The 23,223-nt window shown below is 40.1% G+C and overlaps 1 protein-coding gene across 4 annotated transcripts in view; it reads right to left on the bottom strand.

Annotated features, from left to right (window-relative positions):
- ATRNL1 (attractin like 1) overlaps nucleotides 1-23,223 on the bottom strand; it is a 1,060,182-nt gene that overhangs the window by 989,384 nt on the left and 47,575 nt on the right. For all 4 annotated transcript variants that reach the window (XM_074999076.1, XM_074999077.1, XM_074999078.1 and 1 more), the window contains exons 3-5: nucleotides 18,167-18,250; nucleotides 14,671-14,784; nucleotides 2,055-2,183 (exon numbers count right to left, since the gene is read on the bottom strand). In XM_074999076.1, the coding sequence (XP_074855177.1) occupies nucleotides 2,055-2,183; nucleotides 14,671-14,784; nucleotides 18,167-18,250 (327 nt within the window). The remainder of the gene's footprint in view (nucleotides 1-2,054; nucleotides 2,184-14,670; nucleotides 14,785-18,166; nucleotides 18,251-23,223) is intronic.

Below are 23,223 nucleotides of genomic sequence, written 5' to 3' on the forward strand. Positions count from 1 at the left end.
AACATAGCCTCTGAGAAACAGAAAGAATAGTAAACATATCTTCTCTGTAAACATAACAATGAAAGCTGGATGGTGAAATGATTAAGCTTGAGATTTCTTTACTGTAAAATCAGTTACAAGAGGGCAGAAAAAGTAGGAATTAATTCAATGATTTTTATTTCCATATAGACTGAAAGAAAGATGGCAAGTCTCAGTTATTTATGGCTCTTCCAACATAATAATTTAATAGCATGTATTACGAATTTTGAGATATAAAAGAATACAGAACACACTGTTGCTAAGAACGCTGTCATATTGCCATTGACGTCCATGATAACCAGGTGGAAACAACTGTGGAAAATATCCAATTGCAGCACTGATAAATGGTTATGTTTTCTTGATGCCACCCGAAAGAAGTAAGTAGATTATTTTGTGACACAAAACTGCTATCACACATACCAAGGAAGAAAATATTTCAAGACTTCTTTCTGCCCATCTAGACTACTATCCTTTCTTCCAACAGTGCCACTACCAGAAGCTTCAGAGGGAATGAAAATAATAGGTAATCATCAAGTGATCCATCCTGTTGCCTACTCCCAGCTTCTGACAAACACTTCAGAGTATGGCTTTGCTTCCCTGTTCATTCTGGCTAATAACACTGATGGACCTATCCTCTATAAGGATATGATCAGCGTCCTTGTGGATAATTCAGAGAAGACCTCTGCTCAGAATATAGCTGGGATCAAAAAACCATGCAAAATGCAAGAATATAAGGAACAGAATAAAATTCAACACAGACGGCATTATAGTGCTATTATCCAAGTTAATTTCAAGGCCTCTTCTGGAATATTGTGTGCATCTCAAGAAGCATATTGCAGAATTAGATGGGGTTCAGAAAAGGGCAAGGACTCTGGTCAAGGGCATGAAAAAAAACTCATATGAAGAGAGATTGAAAAAACTGTAATTATTTAAGTTATAAAGGTGGAGAATAAGAGAAAACATAAAAATAAAAAATAATGTGAGTAGCCAGAAGATAGATCAGGTACTTCTGTTCTCCTTGCCTCAAACACAAGAACAACAGGACATTCAATACAATTTTAAAAAAATAGCATATTAAAAACTGATTAAAAGAAATAGAATAGTAGTTCACACAACATATATTTAGATTGTGGAACTCGTTGGCATAGAAACTGTTGAGACAAAGAATTTAAGATTTAAAAAAGGATTTGGACATTAGATAACCAAAATATCTAGAGTTATTATCAAGAGTAACATTTTGGAAGGATATTAAATGTTGTGGTTCATGGTTTAAACTAACTTGTATTACAGGCCAGGATGAGACCTAACATGAGAAGTAGATTATCCCACAACTTGCCTATTGTGAGGTTCTTGCACCTGGTACTGACTCAATGAACCTCAGATCTGGTACACTATGGAAATTCCTAGTGAAATGTTTTGGCTTAGAGGACACCAAGTTTTGGATGAAAAAAAATGAAACAGGAAATACTGAGACAGTAAAAAAGTCGTCATATGCTATTGGTGAGAGCATTACTGGAACACTGTGTCCAATAATGGTGTCCACAGTTCAAAGTGGAGCTGAAAAACTGGAAATAATTCACAAAGAACTACAGAGATGACTCTACATCTAGAAAATAGGACTTACATTGAGAGACATAAGACTCTCAACATATTTAATTTATCCAAGAAAAGCTGGGTGTCAATTGTCGATCCCATACTCACACAACTTATCCCACTGACTCCAACTACCTACTCTTAGTAAAGAGCTTATCAACATGGGTAAAGGTCAATATCTGATCCTCAGGGTCCCTACCAGCAAGAGTTTGGGACATTCAGTGCAGCAGTATACTTCACCTTGTTGTACTGTTTTAAAATCTCTCATTCACTTTCAACCCACAAATATCTTCTAGATGTCCTACTATGAAAAATTTATCCGTGTGGATAATTCCTAGACATAATTAGTATCTAACAGAAAAAACATATACACTGTACAAATACTTCTGCTGAAGAACTTCATAGCCCTAATAAATAACAATTTTTTAAAAATGAATACTTACGAGTAAAATATGTTAAAGCCAGTTAGATTATAAGCAGCATCGCTAAAAAAGTGTAGCAATACATAGCCAGATGTAGTAACTACTTCAGGAACGGTTTCATTTCCCCGCACCTCAGGGACTATTAGACCACTGGAAAAAGAGAGATTAAATGAGGGAATCTTATTAATTGTCACAAAAATAATTTGGATTCAATCATTAATTACATCTCCAATGTAATTTGGAAATCTTATGGCGCCTCTTTAAAATTATATTGATTGAAATGTGGTTCAAACCCATGGACACTTCTATAGCTTGAGAGAGACAAGGTGTCCCAACTGTTTTTGTAACAATACAAAATTCTATGTAAGTTCACTATGTATGCATGTGCACTGCCATGAGAATACTGTTAAAAGATTACTTTGGGATTTTTTTCAATCATACAAATGGCATTTAGATGCACCATTCACATGGACTTCCTGTGACAGATAAGCATCTAAATGACATTTGTACCTTTGAAAGTCTTCTGTTACTAAAATAATTAGTTCATATGCAAAAAGCATGATTTTTAACTAAAAACTATGGAAAACATAACTTTCACAGGAAAATAATTGTAAGATATCCAAATAAGGTTTTTGATTACAGAACATTAAAAAGAGAAACAGAATTGATACATAACACCTTTGAAGCAGAGAAAAAGCATACTATATGTAAAACTGTAGATAGCCACACAGCAAACTCAAATTTTATTTTAAGTTAAGGAAACTCAAAAGCAAATGTTAAATATAATGTATAATGTACAGGTTGAACCTCTCTAGTCTGACAATCTCTCATCCAGCAACATCCATAGTCCAGCCTGATTTTAATTATCTGGATATCCATTTATCATAGGTGTGGACAAGTTTCCTGCAGTCCCATAAAGTTTGTTTACAGTCACCAGACCTGGCTCTCAGTGCTCTCTGCTGTTCTTTAGCTCTAATTTACTCCTAAATGTCTTCTAAGATCCCAGTTAGCAGTGGAAGCATTGGTAATGCTGCTAGATGATACTGACCTCTGACGGGCTTTTTTCTGGACAGGTGGTAATTTAAATAAGCCCTTAAAAGGAGGTCACAAGCCTCCTTAGCACAGATCCCAGGATCCGATCAGTTCCCTGCTACAAACCCAGGCAGGAGAGCCCCACCCCAGTGTGCACTAGACCCCACCCGAGCCTCCCAGCAGGGAGTGGCTGGCAAGGAAAGGCGAGACCAAGGACAAGGGTCAAAGTTAAAACAAAATAACTAAAATTTTTATTTGAGGAACACCACCAAATTTAAAATTTATCAACTCTTAAACAACTAACTTATAAACTTACAATAAACATTGTTTCCTTGCTGATTCCTGTTAGATGTCTTTAGACTTTATTTAACTGGAAGGCAGAAAATTGGTTAGAAGAATAGGTATAGGTAAGTATAATTAGGGTTAGGGTTTTAAATCCCTGCTGTTCCCTTAGAAAGGAGGGGTGAGGTCACTAATCTCACCCCCTACCGGGGGCAGGGTGCTAGCCTGCCCCAAAGGGTTAGGGCCAGGAGGCTGTCAGGGCTGTCCCTCTTCTTTCTTAGGGGGGCCCTCACTACTCCAGTAGGCCTAACTAGAGGATACCAGGGAGGCAATATGCTCTTCCTCAGGTCCCTTAGGGTGAACAGCAAATGGGAGGCAGGGTGGCAATGCCTACACCTGCAATATATTTTTATATAGAGGTGGAATAGGCAAAAGAGAATAAGGGAGGTTAAGCCTTCACCTTATTTTTAGACAACAATCACACTAACTAGGAGCCTAATGAATACTAATAATACTAATTATTAAGGAAATGTATACCTAATAAACATTAACAGAATTATTAATTAAATGTGCTCTTAAAATATTTGAAGTAATATCCCAGCCTGGGCTTTCAGGCCCGGCCTCGGGGTCAGGCCCCCAGGTACTTCCCCTCCCCCGTCACGGAGGGTGAACAACGGAGGAGCAACCCCCCGCTCCCTCACAGAGGGTCCCGGTGTCCCAGGCTAGTGTTTCATTCAGTGTTAGAGGGTAGAGTTTACGTGTCCTGAAGAAGAGATGTATATTGTCAAATCCGGTATGTGTGTCAAATCCAGGTGATTGTCCAATCAGGTAAGAAGCTGCTAGAGAGTGCAGACAAAATGGCGGCGAGAGTGGTGATGCCGCAGAAGTGGCAGCGCCCTCAGGGTTCAGTGGCTGGGTATGCAGTACCCACCGCAAAGCGGTGGGCCAGTTCGCCACCCAGCCACGTCCCCACTGAGGCCACTTTCTGCTCCTGGCGGTGGTAAAGGGAAACACTGCTAGTGTGCGATTGCACCACGGTGACAGAGCGGTGCTGTGCGATTTCAGCTCTGCCCAGGTGAGATCAGCTCTGCTCTGATGAATCTTTGCAAAGCCTTCGCCTGAGCGGCTAGCCTGAGGGCTGGTGGATGCCACAAGTGGCCAACACCTCCCTGTACAGGGTGACAGAATCCTGTCTGTCCCCAAGGGCCGCAGAGCACTGTGCTGCACCTGCTTTTATTCTGTGTTCTCATGCATTATTCATTAGGCAATTTAAATATTAATGATCCTACCTGTGGTTCTCAACCAGGTCCTCCGGGCCATGGAAGTTGCCAGAAACTCCCACCTCCGCCCAATCAGAGGCCTGGATTTTAAATCCTTGATCATGAATTATTCATGAGTTCAGGTTACTGAAGAAACCAACTGACAAAGAGTAACCGTTGGCGCTGCTGCTAAATGGCAGCCTATGACACTTTGGATTTTTCATGTGCCTGCACTGATTTTATGTAGCCAAAGGCTTGTATTCCCTGGCCCACGGGGACGATTATGCCCAACGGATGTTAAAAACCTCCTGTGGTTCAGCAAATTCTCTCATTCAGCACCGGCAGGTCCCAAAGGTGCCAGACTAAAGAGGTTCAATCTCTATGATATGCAGTATGTAATATAATATAATGAAAAAAAAAAAAGAAACAAACAAAAATACTTAACAGAAAATCCAGTTGGAAGTCTTAGTATTAAAGATTACAAAGAGCAAATTTTCAAAAAATATACAGAAAAACTTGGGAAAGGCATATTTTAAAAGGAGGAATAAACCAATAACCAAGCAACCCCAAGTAGATACATAGGTAAACATTTTATTCATCTCTCCCCAGCTGTCCTTCCCTCTCAATGTAGACTAGGAATCATGCTCCTGAAGGACACCCAACAACTTGTGTACAGCACAGAAAATGGGAAGACCGGAAGGAAAGTGAGCAGCAAGTAGACAACAGGAGAGGAGGTAGCAGGAAGTTGAGATGACTCTCAGAGTTGAGCAAGAGGCTGGGATGGTTTCAGCAGGTGAATGAATAGGCAACCTATGCTCTGCTAAAATGTGGTTTCATTTCTGCTACAAGGAGATTATGAATCTTATACCTTTTCATTTTAGGTATCTTGAGAGAAATTCTGGCTCCACTGAAGTCAATGCCAAAACTCTCATGGACTTCAACAGGACCAGGATTTACCAATGACATGTCTATACACTGGACGTGGGTAAGCAGACCCGTAATGAGGGTGAGGTGACTGAGGCAGTCGCCTGAGGCGCCACAGCTACGAAGCGCACTTCAAAACAGGTGGCACCGTTTTTAAAAGCCTGCTGGGCAGCTCTGTGTGAGCTACATACGGCTGTTTGAGAGATTTGCAGCTCATTAAGCTGCCGCATTACTCTGCTGCTTCAGGCCCAGCCCTGCCTTGTGTTGCTAAGCAACTAAAAGAACAATATTTAAACAATTTAAGTTGAGTTCCATTAAAAGCAGAGGTTTGAAAAAAAGCCACAGCAAAGTCCACTCTGCTCACTGCTCAGCTGGACTCCTGTTAGGTACGACAGGGGAGAGATGGGGGCAGAGTGAGGGGGGCCCTGGGTGGGACAAGAGAGTCTCAGGGATCACAGAGGGAGCTTGGGGGTCCTGGGGGGGGGCGCTAAGGGAGGACAGGGATCCAGGATCACAGGGTGTTAGGGCGTCTGCGCAGCTCAGGGGCCTGCTCAGGGGGGCTGGGGTCACTGGGGGGGGAGGGTTGGGAGCCCTGGAGGCGCAGAGGGGCTGGAATCACAGAAGAGGAGATGGGGAGGCAGAAGGAACCTGGGGGCTGTGCGGGTGCTGGAGTCGCATAAAGGATTTGGGAGCGCAGGAGGCCTGGGGTCATGGATGGGGGCTGGGGCGCCTGGGGACCCCCACCCCAGAGCAAGGCAAATGAGGGGTCCCTGTGCCCAACCCCAGAGCCAGATGCACCTCCATGCCAGGCGAGGAGTCCCATGTGACTGGTCCCTGCATCCCACCCCAGAGCCAGTCAAGTGAGGGATCCTTGTAAGGGGTCCCTGTGTCCCATCCCATGTTAGTGCCAGGTGAGGGGTCCCTGTGTAACTAGATCCTGTGCCCCACCCCAGAGCCAGATGCATCTCCATGCCATGCAAGGGGTCTCATGTGACTGGTCCCTGCATCCCACACCAGAGCTAGCCAAGTAAGGTGTCCCTATGTAACCAGCCCCTACTCCACTCCAGAGTCAGACACATCTCTGCTCCAGGCAAGGGGTCCCTGTATAACAAGGCCCCATACCTCACCCCAGAGCCAGCTGCACCTCGGTGCTGGTTCACTGTACAACCACTCCGTGTTTCACCCCAGAGCCAGATGCATCTCAGCACTGCATAAGGGGCCCTTGCAGGGGAGAAACTCTCTGGAAGGGTGGGGTCTCAAAGTCTGGCCCTGCCCTACAGCCCTACTCTCCCCAGAAGCTCTGCAGCACCCCACCCCTTGATCTTCCCCCAAATAGTGGAAGGGCCATTTTACTCTGGGACCCTGTTTAAACAGCCTGCACCTCACCCATCTCACCTAAGAGGGGGTGAAGCACAGAGCCCAGTCCCCAAATACCAGCCCTCTGTTCCCCACACCAGAAGCAGCCACATTTCAGATCTGGGCAAGCGTTCACCCTATAACCAGCTCCCCACAGTGTCTCAGCACTGAGTGAGGGATCTCCACCTAAGCAGCCTACCACCCCAGAGCCAGGTGCATCTGTGCCATGAAGGTCCCCCTCTAACTAACCCCAACACTCCCCCCAGCACCAGACGCATCTCCACTGCTGCACTGAGATGTTTTTTCTCACGTGTTTTTAATTCTTATCCTATACAATTTGTCAGTTCATTAGTTGTAAACATTTGGTCAATAAACTCCTTAATTGTATGTAATATATATATATATATATATATATATATATATATATATATATATATATATGTATTGTTTATGCAAATCTCACCTATGATAAGCAAACATTGTATTGTTTATGTATTTTCCCTTTTTCTATGAAATAAATACTATGAATATATGAAGAACCCAATATTATGTTCTTGCCTCAGGCGCCAAATTGGTTAGCTATTGCACTGTTGGTAAGGCTGCATGTCTGTCATGGATTTTGTGACTTTCCATAACCTCCATGACTTCTGCAGAAGCTAGTACAGAGATGTAAGGGGCTACTCCAGCAGACCAGGCAAAGAGCATTAGATATTAATTTTGTTACCTCTAAATACATGATTATTTCAGAAACATAACAAAGTGGTAGTTAATGCAAAAAAGTTAGCACAACAAGCTTAATTTCTTAGAGTTATACAAAAACCTTCTTCCCCCATACCATCTTTTGATAGGCAATTTTGTTTCTACAGAGGGCTCCTTTATCTGGCAATCCTGGCTTTGATACTACTGTATTTTCTTGAGTGATATTTTATGAAGTCAAAAATATAAAAAAATGCATGATAGTTGATTTCATGGCACAGAAAATGGATTACTACTGCTTCAAATTTTATATGCATGTTTCTTGTAATAAAAAGGGAACATGTTTACATGTTCTACTTAAAAAAAAAAAAAAAATGGCATTTTATGCTGAAAAAGATTGTACCAGGTTCGGAAAAGTCAGACATCTAAGTCTATTGTGGACAACACAGTTGGCCTAATGGAATTTTGTTTCATATCAACGACATGCCCACCAACTAAATAAGAACTAAATATTTTTGCTATGGTATTCCAGTAAGAAAGTCCATTCCTACCCTCTTACTTTCTGAGCACAGTGTTAATCACAGAGAGACTGATCAGAAAGCTGTGTTATTCTGTTTTGGAAAGCAATCCCATGAATTTGAGATTAACTAAAATACAGACGTCAGTTCAAAACCAAATGTGTTTGTCAAAATATATAGCTTATTTTGTAGGAGAAAGACTTCAGTATTAACGCAAAATATTTATAAAAATTATGATTTTGGACACGAAACTTCCCTGAGCGTTTACTTAATCTTACCACATACTTATTATATTCATAAATATGGTGTGTAAAGAAAAGTACCTCACATGAAGATATTTTTTTAAGCATTTAAAATATTTAAGTTAACCAAAGGAATGCCAGGAGGCTTCTACTCTGTTCCTAAGGACAAGCAAATGAAGGAAGATAAAAATGATTTCAGGGTTGGGGAAGAGTTATTAGTGCTAAGGGTGCTACATTAACTCAGAATATCTACATTTTAAATTTTACTTTACTTTCAAACTTCTAAGCTATTTCTATTTGTCATTTCATATTTAAAAGTGTGTTGCTACTGGTATTTGTGCTTTGTACAAAATACTTGATGGAAAATCAATTGCTGTAACAAGCAGATTGAAACACCATGGACCTTGACTCAAGGGAAAATAAACCACATAAAACATTAATGGTTTAGGGAAAAAAATGTTTATGCAAAGGAATATACTGTTTGGTTATGGAAACGTAAATCTAATGGTAAAGTGGGCCTCTTTTACCAGAAAATCCTCTCTGTTGGTGTCCTTAAATTCTACAGAAAACGTGCACAGTTGGAAATGTTTTAATCCTTTTATTTCCTAAATGTTAATATGGCAAACTCTTGTATAAGTACATTAGCTAAATACCAAGCCACTAATACAATTTTAAAATGTCACTTCTATGCCAATAGTAGAGTGCTTTGACAACCAACACGGAACTGAATGACCTTGCTCAACCAATTACTAATATAAGAAGCCATTTTAGTATAGAATATTTTTATTAGCAGGACATTTAAATAATACTGACAGTAGGAAAGCAACTTGCTCTCCTAATTTAAATATACAGAAAAATTATTTTTCTAAAAACTGCTGTAAACCACCACAAACTTCTTTAATTATGAAGCTAAAAACTTAATTCATGATTAGCAAAAAATTTTAAAAACCAATAACTTTCACATAGAAACAGAAATATTTGGACTTCTAAAAACAAGATTTAATTTCCACTCAAATGCTAATAAAAATGCTACAAATAAAAAGAGTTACAACCAACTTTAAAAGTTATCTGTTTTCCTATCATAAGAACAACAAAGGAAATTTAAGAAATGTTGCATATTTATTAGTCAGATTGCATATTTTGTAGCTGAAGACATGAAGCCAATGAATGTACCCAACCTGAAATCCAACCAAGCCTGAAAGAAGTGTGTTTTCCTATAATTTCTTAGAAATAGGAAGGGAAAGTGTATAAAAAAAGGTCTGAAGTGAGCAACACACACACAGCCATACCCTGTTCACACTGCACAGCTTACCCTATTCATTTATACAAGAGTTACAGGCTGAACCTTTTCAGTCCAGCACTCTCTAGAATGGCAACACCCATGGTCTGGTATGATTTTAGTTTGCCAGATGTCCACTTATCTTGGATGTGGCCAAGTCCCTCACAGTCCCATAAAGCTGGTTTACAGCCACCAGTCCTGGCTCTCAGTATTCTGTGCTGTTATTTACCTCTAATTTACCACTAAATGTCCTCTAAAAGCCAAGTAAGCAGTGAAAGTGCTGGTAATACGGCTAAACAATATTGACCTCCTGTGTTTTGGCAAATTCTCTGGTTCAGCACTGGTCAGGTCTTGAGGGTGCCAGATTAGAGATATTCAACCTGTACTTGGAACAGGTAAGAAAAACAGAGATGATACAAGAAGAAACTGCCCCAAGAAAACCTCTCAAAGATTTCAACATGAATTGGTAAGAAAAAGATAAACACTGCTGAAGGATTAAATTAAAAAAAACTTCCAATACATTTTTGTTGATATAGAAATGCTGTTGTAACTTAAAATATTAATTGTTCTCTTGTTAATCACAAAATAGTTAGTGATCCCCAGTAGTTCTTGAAGAGGAGACAAGAGCTACATGTTGGTAAAGAATGAAAAAATTGGTTTAAATTTGTTCTAAGATTCTTAATATTCATAACTGACCTATCTTAAAACAGCTCCCAAAATGCCTTCTAATTAATTGCGTTAAATATGTCATTCAGTTTCAAATGATTTAGTTAAGATGGCTTATTTTGCCCAAATATAAACTGAATTGTTATTAATACCAATCACAGAATCCGCTTTGCTTTAAACTAAATTCTTCTGCACATTTAGATATTTTCTTAATTATCTAAGGATATACGATTCACTTCTCAATAATTTGGGTAAAACATATCTTGGTCATAACTTGAGAGAAAAGTGCCCCACCAGAGGCAGGCCCACTCTCAGCCCAAGTCAGTTTCAGATGTGCAAATCTAGCTATGGCAATGGCATGGCTAGAATTGACTTACATGAAATCTACTTATCTGGTCGCCCTCACTAAGGAGGGTCACAGAGAGAGTTTCACCCGTTGATCTCTTTATGATAGCAAGGAGTACAGGGGTTGAATGCTGACCCCCCGATGAGTCAATTTCGTGTGTCCCTACCAGATGTGCGAAATCCAACCCCAGAACATTGACCCTGAGCAGGTCGATCTTCCAGGTAATGTAGACGTGGTCTCAGAGATATACACTTTGGCCTGGTCTACCTTGGGATCAAAGTCGATCCCACATATACAACTCTAGCCATGCCACTAGCATAGCTGGAATCGATGTATCAGGATTGACTTTGTGCCTTGGTGTAGATCAGGGCTCTTCAGGCTCATGCCAATATCCCTTACTTCACATGGCAGTCGAAGGCCAAGTCCAGAGAGATTGATTTTGCCACGTCTTCACTGAAGTGGCAAAATCAAACTCCAGCAGATCCATAGAAGCACATCAAATCTTCTGCTAAAAGCTCTCTAAAGAGTCATATAAAAGGGAATGTAAAGAAGTAACCAGTGTATTACTTGTGTTCTGTCATCTGTTTTGTTCAATGTTTTCTTTTACTTTCCTTAATAATAAAATAGTCATAGCTAATAACTGTGATTATATTGCTTGCTCTCAAGGATGTTGTTATAGGCTGGGGACCAACTGGCTAAGCAGCAGTACAGCAGAAAGGGACCTAGGGATTACACTAGATGAAAGGCTGGATATGAGTCAACAGCATGCCCTTGTAGCCAAGAAGGCTAACAGCATATTGGGGTGCATTAGGAGAAGCATCTTGAGTAGACATAGAGAAGTGCTTGTTCCTCTCTATTTGGCACTGGTGAGGCCACATCTGCAGTACTGCGTCCAGTTTTGGGTCCGTCAGCATAGAAAGGATGTGGATGTGCTGGAGCAGGTTCAGTGGAGGGCAACAAAAATGATTAAGGGGCTGGAGCATGTGACCTATGAGGAGACTGAGGGGTGATTTAATAGCAGCCTTCAACTTCCTGAAGGGGAGCTCTAAAGAGGATGGAGAGAAAATGTTCTCAGTAGTGACAGACGGCAGAACAAGGAGCAATGGTCTGAAGTTACAGAAGAAGAGCAAGTTGGATATCAGGAAAAACGACTTCACCAGGAAAGTGGTGCAGAAATGGAATGTGTTGCCTAGAGAGGTGGTGGAATCTCCATCCCTAAAGTTTTTTAAATCCTGGCTTGACAAGGTCCTGGCTGGGATAACTTAGCTGGGGTTTACCCTGCTTGAAGCAGGGGGCTGGACTCAATGACCTCCTAAGGTCCCTTCCAGCCCTAGAATTCTATGATTCTTTTGGAACAACAAGAAGTCATCTGACACCTTATAGACTAACAGATGATTCTTTGGTGTCACCTAAAGCATGTAAAGGAACACTTTTCACTAAAACAGTGGAAGTCAGATGCCTGAACTGGCATTAAGGGAAACAAGAAGAGATCACCTACCATTTCTTCTTTCTCCACACTAAATATTTTCAGTAGTTTTTAAAATACATGTACTTGGTGTCCAGCAATTTAAAAACATCTCTTTCTACCCCACATCCTGCTTTAATGGCCCACACATGGTTTAAGGGTTTGTGGGATCAGGGCCACAGAGGAGGAAGATAGACTCACTAAGGGCTTGTCTACACTTGCCCCCAACTTGAAGGGGCCATGTTAATCAGGGCAATGGGAGGTTACTAATGAAGTGCTGCGGTGAATACGCAGCACTTCATTAAGCTAATCCTCCCTTGCAGCAACTTCGAAGTGCCTGAGCTACTTTGAAGTGGCTTTACTCCTCAAAAATTTCTAAGTTAGGAGAAGGGTTTAATACGCATCTGCTAACAACCCCCAATCTCCTACATATTCTACATCTACAATGACAATTGTTGTTGATAGTAAAGAATTTGAGGCACTGTAAGATTGTGAAGTAACTCCTGAATCAAAGAAAGATTAAATTATGTTCAATATAATTTTATTGTTAAGTGTACATTAATGATCCAGGTGTACACCATGTGCTGCACACAGTAATATAGTGTCATAAGATAGCCTACTATATCGAAAACTTTACCTGTATGCACCAAAGTGCTGCAAGAAACCAACCACTGCAGTGCAGTACTACCTACCGGATAGTTAAGTACCTAAATATTGTTTTATACTTCATTCATCTCATTGTATTCTAATTATTTGAAAATTGGCATTCAATTGGTAAAGTATAACTCTCAGTTAATCACAATATTCATTTATCTAGCAGCCCCTTTGCCCCAACATTCCGGATAACAGAGCTGTTACTCTGGTATGGTAATTGGCCCCCGATAAATTAGCTAACCCAGAAATGATCCAATTATAAGAATTCAAATTATCTAATAAAAACAAAAGAGCAATCAAGCCCTTCTGTGATTTCTGCTGTCTGTGGATCATTTTGAGCTTTGATATCTCAAAGGCTGGGCCAGTAAGTACACCCCAAACATATTTTTATTCTTTGACACGTTTTGCATTCTAGTAGACAAAGAAAAGACCTTGTATAACTTTATTAGGATTGCCTTCACACCAACTTCCCTCAATAGATGGCTTTTGTAATCTATCTGTCATGGTTTAATGTATATTCCTCATTTCTTATAAGCAGCACAATCAACAGGCAGTCCTGTGGCACCTTAGAGAATTCTGCCCTTATATTTACACAATCCTATGCAATTTCTGCTTCAAATCATCTCTTGAAGTGGGTTTTACCCACAAAAGCTTACTCCATAACATGGTAAACTCTTTCATATCCAGCCTTCTATTATCCACACTTCTCAAATAACCAGCGTTTTAACCCTAAGTAAATTTTAGTTGCCTTTTCCATAAGTACAGTAAAGTGGGAATAAATACAGCAAACATAGTATAAAAGTTTACAGGGTACAATACTACTGTTGGAAAATATAGTGCTCTGCAGACATTTTTGTTTGTTTCTTAATACAGTAAACCCCTGCTTTATGCAAGTTCAACATATGCATTAATCGTATTAACGCAAATGTTGAAATCCCAGGCTCCAGCCACCCACTTCCCCCCAGCTGGGGGAAGTTGGCGGCTCAAGACTGGTGGAGGGGCACCACTTCCCTCAGCTGGGAGAAGCCAGGGAGACGGCAATGCCGGGAGGAGGGTGGAGGTGGTGAGGGGGAAACCCCTCAGCCCACTCCACCTCCCTCCACTTCCCTCCCTCGTCCTGCTCTAGGTTTTCTGCCCCACGTCCCCACACCCAGCCCAGCCCCCACCCTAAGTCTCACCATGGGCTCTGTTGCTCCCCAGAAGATCCAAAACCCACCAGCCCTGCTACAGGCTCTGCAGCCCACCAGTTCTGCAAGCCGCTGGGAGTCCTGCAGCTGGACCAGGGCTCTGCAGCTGCCCCCAGCTCTGGCCCCAACCAGGGGTGTTTAGGGTTGCAAACTCTCCCAGATGGGAAAGACAGGAGGCCATTTGCAGCAATGGACTCTGGTTCATCTCTTCAGAAGAGCTGGCAACCCAATCAACAGGCCTAGTGAGAGGGGTGCAGCTCAGCACCGCCACCCAAAAAATGGTCCCAGCATCACTGCTAACCCACTGAAGCAATAAAATGTATTTATTGCATAAGCTACAAATTCTGAGATGTTCCTTTAGCAACTATATCAAGCAATTTTCCCTCTTCCTCCACTGGGCAATCCCTCACTTACATTCAAAATCCTCATTTGACATAATAAAGTTACTGGATACTCACTCCCCCTAGGATGGCACTCTCAATTGTACCAGTGCAATGCCAGCACTGAGCTTAAGCCAAAAAAAAAGTTTTTTTTTGGGTCTTACTCAAAGTCAAAAGTTCTATTATGTTGCATCCCCATTTGGCAACTTATTCTGCCATCAGTTTACATTTCTCCCTACTATTAATGAGAGACAGCAAATTACCAATAGGAAATTAAAATCTCTAGTGCTACTTTTTCCACACATTAAAATATTTTATGCTAATACTAAAGAATTAAGAAAAAATACTTACCTAAATACAGCTATTAAAGGTGCATATACTGAATCTCCATCATAAACATACATATGGTCCCAACTACATTCTGTAGCAAAATGATTAAATCTTAATCTTAATATTGCATTAGGACTGAAAGAAGAAGAAACAAGAGGAGGTAACACTAATATATTATGTAGCAAAAGTAGAGACTCAATACAATTCTATAGTAAAACATAACTGCGTATAATAAAGTTAACCACACCGTCATAACATTACATTGTTAAATGCAAACAAGCTAATCACAACACATGCAGATAAAAGTTGTTATAAAACTAGATTTAAAACCAGACAATTTAATATTTTGTCCTGAAATATTTTAAAAGTCATGCTTACAATTCAAGGCTAATAATTACTAAAATTACCCATTGATTTTAGGATCCATGAAGTTTTAAAAATGTCAATGTTTAAAGCCCAAAATTTAGACTTCGATAAAGTTTTATAAAACCTGGTACAAAAAAAATTAAATTAATTTTATATTAAAATGTTAGTTTCCATCAAAAATCGTTAGTACAGTAAAACCCTGAGATATGCACACTCGAGTTGTATCTCGGGTTAATGCAACTGCCGCCCCTGACCAGAGCAGGGAAACTGCTCCTGTCTGCAGCCAAGAGTCTGGCTGATGCCCCTTGCCAGAGCAGGGAAAGTGCTCCTGTCAGGGACGACAGCCTGAATCTTGTCTGCCACTCCTGACAGGAGCAGTTTTCCAGTCCCCAGGAACCAGGCAGCAGCCTGACTCCCAGCTCCCCTCCACTAATGGGAGACGTGAAACTGACCAGCACCAGTGCTGGTCAGTTTCCTGGCTTCCCGAGTTACGCAAAAATTCAACTTACACTGGGTTGCCAAAAGTGCAACCTCCGCACAAGTCAGGGGTCCACTGTATTGATGACAATAGTGCACCTTCCAATATAAAACATAGGAATGTGTGGTGAGTTCAACAGGAATACAATGCAAAATCAGGGACTTCAGTAGGACTTATCATAGAACTAAGAATGACAATCTCCATCATAACGTCAATGCACCAAGAAGAGAACCAAGGTATGCCTTTGAGGGGGCCAGAAGCCTGAACTGGGGAGGATAAGGTGAGGTCTTAACTAAGAGTAGCTAAGTCATGCTAAATACCTTCTCCCTATTCCTTCTCTAGGGTTGCTAACACTCCAGGATTATTCTGGAGTCTCCAAGAATTGTTTAAAAATGAATCTTTAATTAAAGACTATGGTATATGATGAAGCCATCAAGAATATATCCAATCCAAAATGGCAACACTATCTCTCCCCCATCCTAATAGCCAGCAGTATGTGTGTATGGCAAAGAAGGAAGGTGTTTGTATATAATCTTGTGACAACTGACATTCATGCACTGGTCAATACTTGAAATCTTCCAGTAGTGCTGGCAAACCAGGTCAATTCTCTTGTTTATTAGCACAGATCAAAGTGACCACTCTGTATATATGAATGTATTTAGTGTTTAAACTTCATGAAAACTATTGGGATGTTACTTTCGTTATGTTCAACTTACCTGCATCCTGCTGTAATGTAGTAGCAAACATTCACATTTTGCACACCCTGGTCACTAAATAACCCATCAAACCAAACAGAAGCCTTGGGAAACACAGATGAGCAACTTTTCTTTTAAAGTACTAATTTCAAAGCAAGTGGTCAGTGTGTATCAGGATCAAAGGCCAAAAGCTCAAATTGCTTTCCTCCCTTTCTTTCAGAGAAAAAGCCCATGCAGGAAGAGATACTATCAGCTTGTTTCCTGAAGAAAGCTACAAAATAGGTACTCAAGGAAAGAACCTGGATCTCTGGGCTGTTTAGACACTTACAGGGAAGGGTGCTTGATGTGAAGTGGAGATCCCCAGAGACAATCTGAGTTCCTTGTAAAAACATTTGGGAAACTGGAAGTTTATTACATCACTGCCACAATTCAAAACTACAAACTAACTCATTTGTGGATAAATTTTATGGGGTTTAACTTCTCAATAAATACTTGCATTTCTTTTTCCTTAGCTAATAAACCTTGAGTAACTTTACTGTAGAAATGGTTAATAATGCTGTCTTTGGTGTAAGATCTGGGGTACCAATTGATCTGGGGTAAGAAACTGGTCTCTTGGAAATGGAAGCAACTTAAATGTGATGTGATTTTTGATGCAAGTAACCATTTTATCACAAAGTCCAGTTTGTCTGGATGGCAAGATAGACTAGAGAGTCTAAGAGGACTGTCTGACTCCACGGTAAGACAGGTAATATGTCATCCAGGAGTCCACGTTTGTTACGAGAAATCTAATGATAGGACACAAACAGTTTGTGCAATCTGCCTTGTTTTCCGACAGTTTGCCCAAACACAGGCATTCAAAGTCATGAGACACTCCAGACAACATTAGAGGAGTAGCTGAGTTAGTCTGTATCTTCAGAAACAACAAGAAGTTGTGGGCACCTGATAGACTAACATATTTTGGAGCATAAGCTTTCATGGGCAAAGACCCACTTTGTCAAATAGATGCATCTGATGCACCTGATGAAGAGGGTCTTTGCCCATGAAAGCTTATGCTCCAAAATATCTGTTAGACTATAAGGTGCCACACAACTTCTTGTTTTTCCAGACAACATGACAGTTGTGAGATACAAAAAGTTCGGACTCACTGACATAGCTGACAAAGTTTTAGTCCTCAATTTTACCACTCATGTTATATTGCTGAGACAGTGCTCTTTAAAACCTTTCAACTGGAAGCAAAGTGTGCTATACTGTTCAGTGATTTAATTATGTGGGTAAATGCTGTGGATTATGGAGATTTCAATGCAGGATTCTTAAATGAGAGATTACGTTTCTTAACCCCTTTCAAAATGCCTTTATAAACATAACCATAAAAGGAAATGACTGCACTGTATACACAGGCTATGTTTTGTAAGAGATCCTCTAGTGTTACACACATTCAGAATATCAGGGGTTTATATTACATGAATAAAGACTGCTCAGAGGGATCCTGCTGATTCTTTAGTCTTCAAAGTGACTGACTCAGGCTATTCACCTTCAGCTCCTTGACACCTGCTGGGCACATTTCCTACTAAACGGCATTAGTATGGCCTTCGGATGTGTTCGGCACTTTAAGCTGCTCCTAATATCTCACTAAAAAGAACAACACGCTAGATGGCAGGGTCTGTGCCTATGTGGAATGCATGGCATGTCTGAATAATTAAACAGGCAATACAAATATTTTAGGGTTTTCAAAAACATGTAGTGTTAGCCTACCTCTAGTTTTTTATTTCAGTGGGTACATTGCCCAACTCTGACCACTTCTGAAAATCCCACTCTAACTTTTTAATTAAATAATTACCACTGTTAAAAACCTTAAAAATGTATTGGTATACTTAGCATCCAGGTGATTTAAGCATAAACTCTACTGAATTAATTCTCTAAAACCACTAAAGTGAACATATATATCAGATGGTTATATCAACTTAAAATATATACTTACTATCCTTCAATTAACCATGTACATTTAGTTTTATATTTGTAATTTATTGGTCCATCTGTTAAATATCCAGAGGGTTCTGTTAACCTAAAAGAGGAAAAAATACTAATATAATAAACAAACATTTCTCGAAGCACAGTAACATAAAAATAGCAACAGTACCCAATTACAGATTCTGTTTGGATGGGGTAACAGTAAGAATCTCATCTTGAAGGTGGTGTTTTTTTAAAAATCTGAGGCTTCATTTCCTGTAATTTTTTTCAGTAAATTAGAAAAGTAGTAAAGAAAATAGTGTTCTGTCACCACCAGTCAATATCCTTTTCCCCAAATATTACTAGAAACTATTTTAGCTTATACTTTCTTGTAACTGTGCAGCATGCAAACATTACGCACAATTTACATTGCTCCTCAGAATGAGTCTAGCATCGGTGTAAAAAAAGAGTTAACTGTGTCATTTTACACACTACTTCTGAATTTAGCCCATTGCATCGCAGCAGAAGACTATCATAGCTCCACTGAAATAAATGGAGGTCTGAGCATTTGCACCCACTCTGTCTTCCTCTATTTATTCCAGGAGAAAGAACCAAAGTGTAAATTCAGAGTGGCAGTGGACAACTAAGTACAATTTATATACTTAAGTGATAATTAATTAATTAAAAGATCAGAAGAATGCATACAGACATATTAATTGCTCTTGCTACAATTATTATGCTTCTATCCTTATCTTACATACCACAGAGGCAGAACAAGGGGTAACATGGAATTCCCTTACAAACTAGCAGAGTGGATGCAGTTAGATCTGATGAAGCCTTGAGCTGGTTACAAACTTGGGGGAAGAGAGAAATGCTAACTACATTTTTCGCCATCTGTGTATATGCACAGGGTTCCATCTTTTGTCACCATATCCAGCATCTCTGAATTTGCCCATGAATGTACACATGCAAAAAGTATTGTCTACAACTTTTACTAAAAATGAATTCAATTTAAATTTTAACTGACCTCAAGAACTCAAATAATTGCCCCCTGCTACTCTAACTTGAAGTCCAAATTTCAGGCTATAAACACCTGGAAATACAGCTGAGATCAGAGAGCTAGAATCCTTATTATATAAAAGGAGAGTATTGCTGATACAGAGGAATTTGCAAGGATCTTTACCTTTGAAATTCACTCCCCGAGTTTGCCAAGTCTAAAATTTGTTGATTTTCAAAGCACACTGCAACATCCATGTGTCCTCCCCATCTTATAAGAGGGAATTTAGAAGGTGATGACTGAAATTTTTCATTTGGGTGTTCTTTTGTTTTTTTCTGGTTTTGTCACCAGGCTGCTGTTGGGGATGTGGATGTTAGCCACTTCTTATGTAATTGTAATAACTAACTGTAATAATTATTTAATACTGCGAGATTTTCAAAGACACCTAGGTGCTTCTGGCAGGTGCTTTTAACTTCATAAATGTAGAGAAAGACAGTAAAATCACTGAAGCACTGAAAATAAGGTGGCAATACATGTGATGGAGCAGGGGAAAATAAGTATACCTCAGTATACCTGTGAAGCAATAACCCCCCCTCCCCCAGCTCAGTAGCCAATTATTAAAGTCCTATAACTAGCCCCAGTGTAAGCAGTGATCATAGTGATAACCAGTTCCCTGCATTACGGGTACCACACTGAGCTCTTGATCCTGCAGGTTCTAGCCCCCGGTGCTTTCCTAAGAACACTCAAGAGTTTGACGAATAATGGACGGATTTACTTTTTCAAGCTGACAAACAGTGTGATTACCCTCGACATGATTCCTTTAAGTTACAAGCAAAAGACAAACCAACATTTCCTAATTCAACATCTAATTTAGGGGCGTGAAGGCAGAGCTCCTACAAGCCACCTCTCTCTCATCATGCACCAGCCAGCAGATCTCCAGTTACCTTTTTTTCTGCCTTATTCAGACCTGCACAAACACACACAGCATTTGCAAGCCACATCCAAGCATCTCCCTGTCTCATCTACCACTACCCACTTGCCAGTAACAAGCTGTTTTCCCAGCTAATCTCTCCACCTTTCATAATATGTCTACACTGTAATGTAAGCCAAGTTAGGAGGACTCAAATTAGCTGAACAGTGTTAGACAAACCTGTATTTCAGCGTCTACACTTACGTTTAACATTGTGCTGAGAACTTCTTAACCTGGGCACAAAACTAGGGTTCCAGCATTCTGGAAGTTGTCTACGCCATACTACTATAGGTCCACTGCTAATCTGTTCAGCTTCGGAAAGTCAACTGCGGTAAAGTGATGGCAGAGTTATCTGAGGTAATCATGCACATAGTTTACCCCAAGACAATGCACATAAAAGATATTCCAGAGGTAATGGCTGGCTTTGTGAGAATGGGGTTCCCAAAGCTGCACTAGGCCCACTGATAGAACTCATGTACCCAAAGTTTAAACTCCACAAAAAACATGAGTAACCAAACTACTAAGGGTGCTGCTCCATTTTTATGCAGGCCCTCTTGGACCCCAAGGTTGATTGCCATTGTGGGAAATGCCACTGTGGGAAAACACATGATGCCAAGATTTTTTTGTTGATTGGGTGTCTATATTTATCGACAGACTGATGCACTATTTCTATGAAATGACATTATAACCAGAATTTCTGCCTCACCATTACCCATTTTGCCTCAGCCTATGAAACTGTAAGTAGGCCATGGCAAAAGACTATTTATTTAATTATATTCTCAACCAGTCTAGAATGATTGCTGAATGCACTTTTGGCATATTCAAATCCTATTTGAAATGTCTACCCGCCCATTTGGATGCCATTGTTATTAATGCTGTCTGCATCACTTTGGCTTTTTACGTGCTTTTTACAATCTTTGCAAAGCCAGAGATGAGCCATTCCTGCCACTGGGCTTATGTCAATGAGTGCTGTTGAAATTGTATAGCTAGCCAGAAAGTGCATCTATCGCAGACAGAGCTGGATGCAGACATCAGGGATGTTTTGTGTTCTCACATTATGCACTTGAATGGGTCAATGGAAGACAGTAGGGCTACTATAAATGTGTTAGTGGAAAAAGTGGAGAGAGTTAATGGATTTGAGTGTGATCCTGTGCTTGGAAAGGGATAGAATTTGACTGCCACAGAATTTACTTATGAAAGACATGCTTAATTATGAATGGGGGAGATGATTCATATATAAGAAAGTGACTGAAATGTGAACTGCTTTGCCTAATTGCAAAGAACAGCAGTGTTTGCTTATTAATTCCAAACGGTTCCTGATCATGTGTTTAGATGTATTAATAATTCAAATCAGGATTGTATGATGAGCTGCATTGACAGCAATTAACTTTCTTGGTGACATAAAAGGCTTTATTTATAATAGTATAAAAATAGTACAAAAGCCACCCATTGCCGAGCAGGCCAACTGCCATTACAACACCCACATATCAGTTAAAGAACATGTCTGAAATAAAAAAAGGTGCATGAAAAAATGCAAACAAGACAGCAACACTTATCACTGCATGTGTCCTTGACCCACTCTCATTCTCCTACTCCTTCTTTTCTCATTTTCCATGCACTGTTGTATCACGCCCCTAGTGTATGTTTCCTATATTACGTTGAAGCTATATCTACACTGCAGGGTTTTGGTTTTTTATTTCTTTTTTTTTCAGTTTTTTTTTTTGACATTACTTATTTAGACAGTAGATGTTGAAATAAGTAATCTTGGAAAAAATCACATTAACACAACCACAACACTTCAAAAGGAGCCTTCACATGAGCCAATAATAGCTGTGGCTTTGTTCACATTCCTTTTTGACTATGAAATGGGTGGAGTCAAGAAAAGTCATTAGTAGAGATGAGTAATTATTTGGACACAAAAGCCCTCTTATCTCAAATTATCCTTCTTGGCTTTGTGAATGCTTTAGGGGGGATGAAAAAAATGTCATCCCCCCCCAAAAAGGAAATTGTAGACAAGCCCTGAGAATTTCCTTGCATCTTTTTCCTCCCAAAATATGATCACACCCCACAGATGTCACTATGGATGAAAGCAAGCTTTGTGCTTAAGCTTTCTAAAAGATTTTTCACAGCAAATATTAAACTACAGTCATCTTAGATTGCAAGTTAGCATTCATCTACACAGGCTCATCATTCATAATTAAACAGGATTACTTAAAAAGTTATAAAGCATTACGAAAATATGAAGGAGAACAGCTATGCAGGCAAATAAAACTTACTAGCCAACTTCTGGAGAAAAAGCAAATTGTTTTGTACCTCATAAAACCCATTCAGAAATAATCATCAAACAGATCAATCAACCACATAGCTAATCTAACCTACATGGGAAGAAAACATCTGATACTAGAGGGCTTTTTAATCTAGCAGACAAAGGCAGAAAAAGATGCAGAGGCTGGAAGCTGAAGTCAGCAAAGTTCAAACTGAAGATAAAATGCAAGAGTGTTAGCGTGTAATTAACCACTGAAATAGATCAATTGTTGTGAATAAATTCTCCATCACTTGCCATCTTTACACCAAGACTGGACATGTCTCCAAAAATATGCTATATCCAAATCACAAATTGTTGGGCTAGGTACAAGCATAACCAGGTGAAATGCACAGTCTGTATTACAAAGGAGATCAAACTAGATGGACTATAGTGTCTTCCAGTTTTACTCTCTCTAAATCTTTGAAAATGGCCGTATCATCCTATTTCTGGGGTTCTTTGGAACAGAATATGGTCAAGTTTTTCTGATTACTCCATTAATTAGTTGTGCTGACCCCACTCATTGTGTGACCTATACAACGTAGTTCTGCATTGAGTAAGACACGATGGACCCTCGATTTACGTCAGGGTTGTGTTCCCACACAGCCTCACATAACATGAATTTTGCATAAGTTGGGAGCAGCTTCTTCCCCAGCAGAACACATGTTCTGCAGTTGAGGAAGCAGCAGGAGCACCTGGGGCTCCTGTTGAAAGGTAAGTCCTGGGACTGAAGAGGGCAGTTGGGGAGGTTTAATCCTGCGGTAGACTGGGGCCATGCAAGGGGAGCAGGGGGCTAACCCAGGGTTGGGTTAGGGCTGC

Source organism: Carettochelys insculpta, chromosome 7 (assembly GCF_033958435.1).
Source record: "Carettochelys insculpta isolate YL-2023 chromosome 7, ASM3395843v1, whole genome shotgun sequence".
Taxonomy (NCBI): Eukaryota; Metazoa; Chordata; order Testudines; family Carettochelyidae; genus Carettochelys; species Carettochelys insculpta.